The following is an 8,670-nucleotide window of genomic DNA, read 5'->3' as shown; positions in this document are numbered from 1 at the left end:
TCAGTTATTTATTAGTGCAGCTCGCAGCTCCGCTCTGCTCAGTCTGCTGCTGCCCGTCGGCGCGCACACACTTGCATGGAGGAAAGAAGCTCGGGAAACCCGCGGACATTGTTGAATTGAGCGCAGAACACCGGGAGATTTACGGCACCTGTCAGCTCTTTTCGCGTGTGATGAGACTATAGGTCGGTGAGTTTTACATTTTTGGTTTTCCTTAATGTGTCTCTCGCTCCGGGCCGGATTGCGTTTGGATGCCTGGTAACTAGACTTCCCATTCGGGGCATGGCGCATGAGTGTTGGATTAATTATGCGAGTTTTACAGTTTTGTTTAAAGTTGGCTCCTGGTAGAAGTCACATATTTATTTTATTTATTGAAAAGGATCACCTTTACCGGACTGTATTTCCACTGATATCTAAAGACCGAAATTACATGAAACCCACTCTCAAAATAGGGTTTGTTGTAGACTTTAGACCTCCCACTTCCCACCCCCATGGTATCTCATCACATGGATTCATTAACAATCAATAGGGAGCTTTTAAGTAAAGGTTATTTTTCTTTACATGGTTTAAACACATATAGATGTACCATTCAGCCACAACATCAGAACCGGTAACTGGGTTTTAAATTGCGTGTACAAGATCATTATGATTCAGGTCAAATTGGGAAATTTGACCTGAATCTTGTTGTTGTGTGGAAGTGTGGGAAGACTGATGTTTAAAGCGGCCGTTGAGTATTACACACAAAGTAATGCTTTACAGTCTGTGAGCAATAAAACTGAATTTGCACTGACATCACTTTCAGGGGTATTTCCAGCAACAGCTCATGCACTTACAGCAAAAGTCATTGTGCAATAGAGGAGCTTGTAAACTGTAATTGAGAAGAATGTTGTCAATGTTGGCTTCTGCTTGTGGTTGACAACAGAAATAGAACCATAACAAGTGAATGAGGTTTGGGAATCCTGACAAAAATACGGACTTGATTAGATAAAATGTATGATGTGTATATCTTGTGCAAGTCTAATCAAGATGATTGTTTTTCCTTTCAGATTTTCGATTTGTGAAGTGCCCAAACCGCCACCTCCAGGCTGTTTTAGTTTTTTGCTCATTTCCCAGTGACTGAAATGAGAACCGCTGAAGACTCCTCTGGAACTGTCCTGCACCGTCTCATCCAGGAGCAGCTCCGCTACGGTAACCTGACGGACACTCGCACACTGCTGGCCATTCAGCAGCAAGCCCTGCGTGGAGGCAGTCCCCGCTCCTCTCTCGAGAGCCTGACTCAGGAGGAGACCCAGTACATCCAGATGTCAACACGGCAGGAGCCTCAGGGCCAGGAGCACCAGGGGGACTGTCTGCACTCTGAGAGCCCAGTGTGCCATCTGTACCAGCTCCATGGTGAGGAGTTGCCCACTTATGAGGAGGCCAAGGCCCACTCCCAGTACCTGATCTCTCAGAAGGGGCAGGCAGAGCAGGAAAGCCCTGGCTTAGACATAATGGGGAGCCGCAGTGAGGGACAGTGGGATCTGAAGAGGGAGCATGCTCGCTCCCTCAGTGAGAGGCTCATGCAACTTTCTCTTGAGAGAAATGGACCTAGAGACAATTTGGCTATAAGCTTTTCACACAGCTATCCACAGCTGTATAACCATAATGTTACAAACGCAGTGGCATCTGACAGGCGAAGGGGCCAACAGTGTGTAGACCAGCGTGGGCCCCCACCGGACTATCCTTTCTGTGCCAGACTTCCCGGATATATGCTCAGTCACTCACAGGAGCACGGGCAGTTCTATAGAGGACCTCCTCCGCCCTTCTACTCACAGCATCACAGGTAATCCCAGCAGACGACGAATTATGATGTAGTTTAAGTATGAGACAAAATATGGCCAAACGGACAGCTCCAGACAATCGTTCAATCAGTGTTTCCAAGACATTGTGGTTTCCAGCAGTGTTGTAATGAGTTACTCATGTCTCTCCTCAGCAGGTATGTGTCTGCTCAGTCCCAGGTGGCTCACAACAGCATCTCAGCAGCCTCCAGCAATAACTCGGCTCAGACTGACGTGTTGATGCGGGAGAATGAGCGGCTGAGGAAGGAGCTGGAGGTCTACACCGAGAAGGCCGCAAGGCTGCAGAAGGTGAGAGAAGACAGTGGTGGGATGAATGGAGCTATTGGCTCATAGAGGGTGTGGAAATTTTAGACAACAGTATTCTTGCCAGTACATGTCATGGTGATAAGCTGTCTGGCAGTTAAGAAATATGCACAGGAAAGAGATCCCGTGATTGGTTCACTTCACTGAGAAGTGACACATACACCTCTCCCAGAGTTTTATTTTATGGTCTCTGTTTTTTTCTGTTTGGGACTTTGCAGTAATTTGCTCTGCCAGTTAGGTGTTGAGAGTTCACGCACTGTTCCATCCTCAGGAATGCCTACGACACATCCTATCCCCTTTGTCTTTCAAAACATGCTGGCATCTTGCCATGAAAGCAAAGGCCGTGACACCTGCTCCCCACAAGTGTTCACTCAGGAATGTCGATTCCCACTTTTCAGTTGCGGATAGTGTTAAAAAAGCCATTTGCCTGTAGGCAGTAAAAAAGATATATGGCGGCACTTGTAGAGATAACTAATTAGACTCATTGCTAGTAACAACTGCAACATCAACCACAATCCAGACAATGAATGAACGGGGATCCCTCTCAGAGACTGATGTACTTCTCATATTATCTTCTCAGTTGGAGCTGGAGATTCAAAGGATATCTGAAGCTTATGAGACTCTGATGAAAGGTTCTGCCAAGCGGGAAACTCTAGAGAAAACAATGAGAAATAAACTAGAGGCTGAGATTAAGAGGATGCATGACTTTAACAGAGACCTGAGAGGTATGTGTCCATTCATCTGTTCAACTAAAACAGCCCGGCTTTTAAATGTAGCTCCATGTGTCTAACTGTCAAGTTTTGTTCGTTCTCCTCTGTACAGATCAACTTGACACAGCTACAAAACAACGAGCGGCCAAGGAAGCTGAGTGTAAGGACCAGGAGCAGCATGCCTTTGTTAAACTCCTGGAGCAAAGTAAGTTTATGTCTGCATTAGTCTTTTATTAGAGAAACTGACTTCTCGTAACATGAAGCACTTAACAATAGCAGGAAAATAGTTGAACAGGGATTGGTTTCCTCTCTCGGTGATGTGGTGTGTTATAAAAGCTCTGGCCCCACATGTTCAGACACATGGTTCAATCTGTAATGTTAAGAGTTACTCTTGGTACTTAGGCAACAGCCATTTTTCATAGCTGCAGTTAATGTGGCCTGGATTCCAGGAATTTTTTAGGTATTTCAGGCTGTTCCTGCATTAGGAATGTCCCCCCCACACCACCCCTACCCCCTCCTCACTCAGTTTTGCATCATTGCTGACTTCCCTTCTCAAGGGGAACTAATAAGTCTTGGACTTTAGGGCGTCCAGGCCCAACTCAACGTGACCTCTGGCTAGCTCACTCTCCTTGTTTGGGCATTTCTTTACCTCATGGTTTAATTATGATCGGCCAGTTGTGAATATTTCTTTCCTCCTTTTCTGTTCTGTGCATGGATGTGCTGTAGAGTAAACCCAACTAGCCTTGTTTTGTTTTTTTTTTACCTTGCATAATCATTTCTAACAGTAACGATTAGGTTTTTTTTTCATAAGTCTTCTCAATTAACTGTAATAACATAACCAGCCATATCTGTTATACATTACCCTGTTGGAAAGTTGCGCTTTTCTGGGTATTTTAAACAGCTGTGTGATTATCTTGACCCATCAGACCAGAAATATTGTCGTTTGTGCTTCCTGAAAACAGTTATCTTGGCACATCAAGAACAAAACCACGTAAAATACAATAGTGGGATGGCTAGTTTATAGGTTTTTTTTAATGTGTTAGAAGGACCACTTAAATTATATTTTGAGCTGCTTGTTTACTTCATGTCCTTAGAAGCATTCCAGAGCTTTTCCCAGCACAAAGCTATGCCTGTGTGCGTAAGTGGATAAGAGGAAGTCTGCATTCACTCCACAGGCATGCACTCATGTTGTGTAATCAACCCCCTTTTAAAATGGCACAACAGATAAACTGGCTTTACTTTTTTAACAGTTTTTATTCAAATCTGAACTACTTTTTAGTGGGTATATGGGAAATATTTGATTTTAATTGTGATTCTGTTTGCTGTAATAGCGCCGTGATTAATTTCACAGCTTGCCAAATGGTCTGTTGTTGAACCACATGCCTTTATAGCCGAATGTAAATGTCTCTTGTTGGGTCACATTCCATTCAAAGTGTAATTCCCTGAGGGACTGCTTACATAGCTGCTTGGCTTACCCCGTCAAGGGCCACTGAATTGTCTGGATATACAGTATAGCTCCCTTTAGCATTCCTTTGAACTAGGACGCCTATCTCCTAGAACTCCCAGGAACTTGTCACTGTTACTCTTCCCACCATTGACCAGTGTTTTTCCCTTTCTGTATCTTAGATGAAGAGCAGCAACGAGAGCGCGAATGTCTGGAGAGGCAGATTCAGCATCTGCGTGTCTCTGGGGAGGAGTGCCAGCGGAGACGGGAGCTGCTGGAGCAGGGTCTGGCCTCAGTGCAGGCCCGCAACCGACAGCTGGAGGAAGAACTGCAGAGGAAGAGAGCCTACGTAGAGAAAGTGGAGCGGCTGCAGAGCGCGCTGGCACAGCTGCAGGCAGCGTGCGAGAAGAGGGAAGCGCTGGAGCTGCGGCTTCGCACGCGACTTGAGCAGGAACTGAAGAGCCTCAGGGCACAACAGGTGAGGAGAAGAAATCAATTAGAAGAGAAGATCGATATGACGGTCATGTCCTCTCATCTAAGCCTAATGTTAACCACTCTATCATGCCTTTTTATCCCAGTCTCAGAACCAGGCAGCTGACCCCACAGCTTCAGAACTGAGCTCCTCCACATTGCAGCAGCAGCTGAGGGAGAAAGAGGAGCGTATACTGGCCTTGGAGGCAGACATCACCAAGTGGGAGCAAAAGTACCTGGAGGAAAGCACCATGAGGCAGTTTGCAATGGATGCAGCGGCTACTGCTGCAGCACAGAGGTATGATGAAACATGTACAAATATAATATGGTTATAGTATGGTTAATTACAAATGTAGTGAAGCTTGGGGATCAAGAATTTTAACAGCTCTCTGTTTTACTTTCAGAGATACAACCATCATCAATCATTCACCCCGACATTCACCGGACAGCAGTTTTAATGAAGACCTGCCTTTATCGAGTCATAGACATCAGGAGATGGAAAACAGGTACAAATCTTCCCATGTCCTTGTTACGTCCTTCTTACATACCAGTTTATGTCCTGCTGCTAAGGGGTTTGTGAACTCATCATGTATTCCATGTGTTTAGGATCCGGGCACTTCACGCACAGCTCCTGGAGAAGGACGCTGTGATTAAAGTCCTCCAGCAGCGATCCAGATGGGAGCAGGGCAAACTGGAGAAACAGGGGCTTCGGCTGGCAAGGTCCGTCCCATCCATCAACACTGTGACCAGCAGCACGGAGAGTAAAGGTGAGTTCTTGCCCCCACACTTCATGCTACGCTGAGGAATTTTGAATCTTAAATGACATGCGCTATCAAGCGACAACTGGCTGGCTGGTCTCTGTCGCCAGACAGAATGTACACTTCCTAAAAAAAAAAAGAAGGGAGCAGGAGACAACCCCTTGGTGTCCCTCAAATAGACAACGTGTTTTTAAACCGGAATGCATATCATCTCTCACTCCAGAATAGCCTGATCCAGAATAGTCATGGGAAGAACTCCGCAGGTCAGATGTTCAGGAGTGTGTAAATGTTGATGTAAGTGGATAATTAAGCAGCCTCCTCTCTTTGTCTGTGTTTGTAGGAAAGAGCCTCTCAGATGACCTGACAAGTGCAGCTGCGCTGCAACCCCAGCCCTGCGTGGTGCCCAAGGGCCCGAGCAGAGACTCCAGCACCCAAAGTGACGAGGTCCCGCAGGAACCTGAGCTCAAAGCAGAGCCAAGCAAGCTTAAGACGTCTGAGGTGATCTCAGCAGCTACCAATGGTGGGTTTATTGTTTTAAGCACCTGACACCCAGTCACTGCTGTTCTGTTAATTTTACATGGGTCCTTTGATCTTTGTTCGACGTGTTTGACCAGTGTAGCTAGACCCTAATCAGGACACACTAAGGATGGACTGTTGATACCAATAAGTTAAAACGTTGCCAGCCAACACTACAGTTCCACTGTCACTGTATTTGCTTTAGCATACCAAAGTTGTTTTTCTAATCTTCTAATTTTATCTTCACTGTAGGCAACTCGGAGGAGCCAAAAGCACCGCTAACGGCATTCAGCAGCATCAACAGCTCAGATGCAGAGGTGGTTGAAATCCTCATTTGAGTGCTCACCGAAGCTCAAATAACTGAGCGGGTGACAGCCAACGATGACAGACACTTTTGGCCAAGGTGTTAAAGGCTTTTCCTCCACGTCTGACTACCATAGAGAAAGGCCTAAATCAACATGCAGAGTCCAGAATGTGACGCAGTTTTGAGGGGAGAGCTGAGCTTTACTTCTACTGTTTCTGCACAATTCACAAACTCTGACATTCGCCTCACAAGTCAGAATTCTTCTAGGTACCTGGACAGTATTCTGCACTGTGATAGGAACTGGGCTGCTGATTGTGCATATAAATAGGTTGTGCATGGTGTTTTTTTAGTTATGTATTGTATTTATATTTGTAAATGCTGCTCATATTGTGATATTTCTGTTCAAGAGGTGAGAAGAACAAAGATCACTTGTCTTGCTCTGCTCCACTTTTTAATATTTATACAAATGACTCACTTTTCTGGATTATGTGCGCAGCCTGTCTCCATTTTTTTTCCAGTGGCATGCCTATTACCATGGGAATATTTATAAAATGACTCCGTATAAGCATCTTCTATATTTCCATGCCATGTTTGAGGATTATTCTGTTTAGCAGAACTGCTCAATCCTTAATTAACAGTTGCTCCTCTCTTTAAAATATATTCGGGTCAGGGCCCTGCTCAGCAGAGGATTTGGAAACTTTCTTTGAATGTGGAGTATGCTCATTTCTCTCTTAAAAAAGCCTGCGAGGATTGACAGTGTTTCACGGGCGTATAATTTTCCAGATCCCGGCTTAATGTTTGGGGCCTCAGATGGCGACTGCCCAACATCTTGCTCCCCTTCGCTGACACGCTGAAGCTAATCTTCTCACATTCCTCGCTGAGGGAATGCTCCCGTTAAAGAAAAAGGCTATCTAAAGTCTGACCCCTCACCCTTGTTAAAATGGCATGCATTCTCCACATGATTCATTTTCTGGGGCTGGTTATTTTTTCTGAGCGGCGGTAGCTGGTTCTACCGTAGAAACGGTCAACTATAATTGGCTTGCATTTGCTACTCTATTTGTTGTCCACATCACTGTGTTATATTCAGCTTTGTTTTCTCCATTGCTCAAGTATCTCACATTTCTTAGTGGACTATATCCTTAACGTGGAGTCTTCTATTTATTTCTCCCTGCATAGCGTAGGATCACTGAACACTGCTGAATGTAGACTCCTGTTTCCCAGGAACATGTTTTGTAGTTAACTGGAATGTGCCACAATTCAGATTTGTTCTACTCTTTCGAGGGGAATACCGCTAAAATTCCGCATCAGTGGATGTGCGAAGAAGCTAATGTGTTGTCGTCCAGTTTTGAAATGTTAGTACGGATGTAAGTTTTTTGAGTGCTCATTTTGTGAGTTCAAAATTTTCATTTAGGAGTCACAAACTCCAATTCCATCTTTATGACATTGCAAACAGGAGCATTGTTTGAAGTCCTACGATTAGCACCTGAAATCTCACATTGAACTGGTATTCCCCCACAGTGCATTTGCTGGTCAGTGCAATGTGTCAAATGTGTCAATTTGAGTTAATGCCCTTCACTTTTTTTTGGAATGTGTTTACATGAATGGCTATTTGAAGTGAGAGAAGTTAATATATTTTGGAGTTTTTTTTTTTCATTTATATACATGTATTTGTTTTGTTTTCTGGTGCCAAAGATGTACTCTACTTTTAAGTTATAATCGATGACAAACACAAAAGGTTCTGTCAAGGAGCCTTGCTTCAGCTGGTTGACCCGTTATGATGTTGCTGTGAACTTTTGTAAAGGAAACATTTGTATGTATGCCTTAACATTTCACAATAATAGATTAAAATTCTTAATATATGTCTTATAAATGGCTTTCTGCTTTAATTGTCACTCTGATTTAATACTGCATATGCATTGGATTGATTACAAAAACACTACTGAACACCTGAGGTATCATTGCAGGTTAGCTGTTAGATGTTGGAATATTTAGACCTTCGCCCAAGAACTTCACTGCTTGTTTATTTAATACAGCTATTCAACTACGGTCCATCTCAATCAATAAAAGACATAATGTCACACACTAAAAGTGAATCAACCTCTTGCAGTTGAATTTTTCTTGATTTAGGAATAAATTTTCCTTCCAGCAAGATGCAAGATGTTTGTTGATTCACTGCTAACATTTAAGGGATCTATTGGAAAATCAAAAACAATATTCAGTACATCAGGAACAGCTGGTGCAGGTTGATTAACATGGTTCCTATATAACCTTAAAGCCTCGTGATAAAATATTTTTATAAAAACAATGGGTAAAGTTACTATATGTAATG

At 43.9% G+C, this 8,670-nt stretch overlaps 1 protein-coding gene across 3 annotated transcripts; it reads left to right on the top strand.

Annotated features, from left to right (window-relative positions):
- On the top strand, positions 1-8,351 carry amotl2a (angiomotin like 2a). Of its 3 annotated transcripts, none has more exons than XM_040129344.1 (11): positions 1-186; positions 1,044-1,819; positions 1,973-2,123; positions 2,719-2,863; positions 2,961-3,053; positions 4,475-4,770; positions 4,871-5,061; positions 5,168-5,269; positions 5,370-5,530; positions 5,862-6,041; positions 6,290-8,351. In XM_040129344.1, exons 2-11 carry the CDS (start codon positions 1,119-1,121, stop codon positions 6,373-6,375), a joined length of 2,106 nt encoding a protein of 701 aa, XP_039985278.1. In that variant the 5' UTR covers positions 1-186; positions 1,044-1,118; the 3' UTR covers positions 6,376-8,351. The 3 variants fall into 3 exon arrangements, with proteins under 3 accessions (XP_039985278.1, XP_039985277.1, XP_039985276.1); XM_040129343.1 differs by having other exon boundaries at positions 2-182; positions 1,970-2,123; positions 6,290-8,350; XM_040129342.1 differs by having other exon boundaries at positions 2-186; positions 1,970-2,123; positions 6,290-8,350.
- The last annotated feature ends 319 nt before the right edge of the window (positions 8,352-8,670 follow it).

This window comes from Xiphias gladius, chromosome 6 (genome assembly GCF_016859285.1).
Source record: "Xiphias gladius isolate SHS-SW01 ecotype Sanya breed wild chromosome 6, ASM1685928v1, whole genome shotgun sequence".
NCBI classification, from domain to species: domain Eukaryota; kingdom Metazoa; phylum Chordata; class Actinopteri; order Istiophoriformes; family Xiphiidae; genus Xiphias; species Xiphias gladius.
Note: the sequence above shows the minus strand (reverse complement) of the source record. Positions and strands in the feature narration are given on the sequence as shown.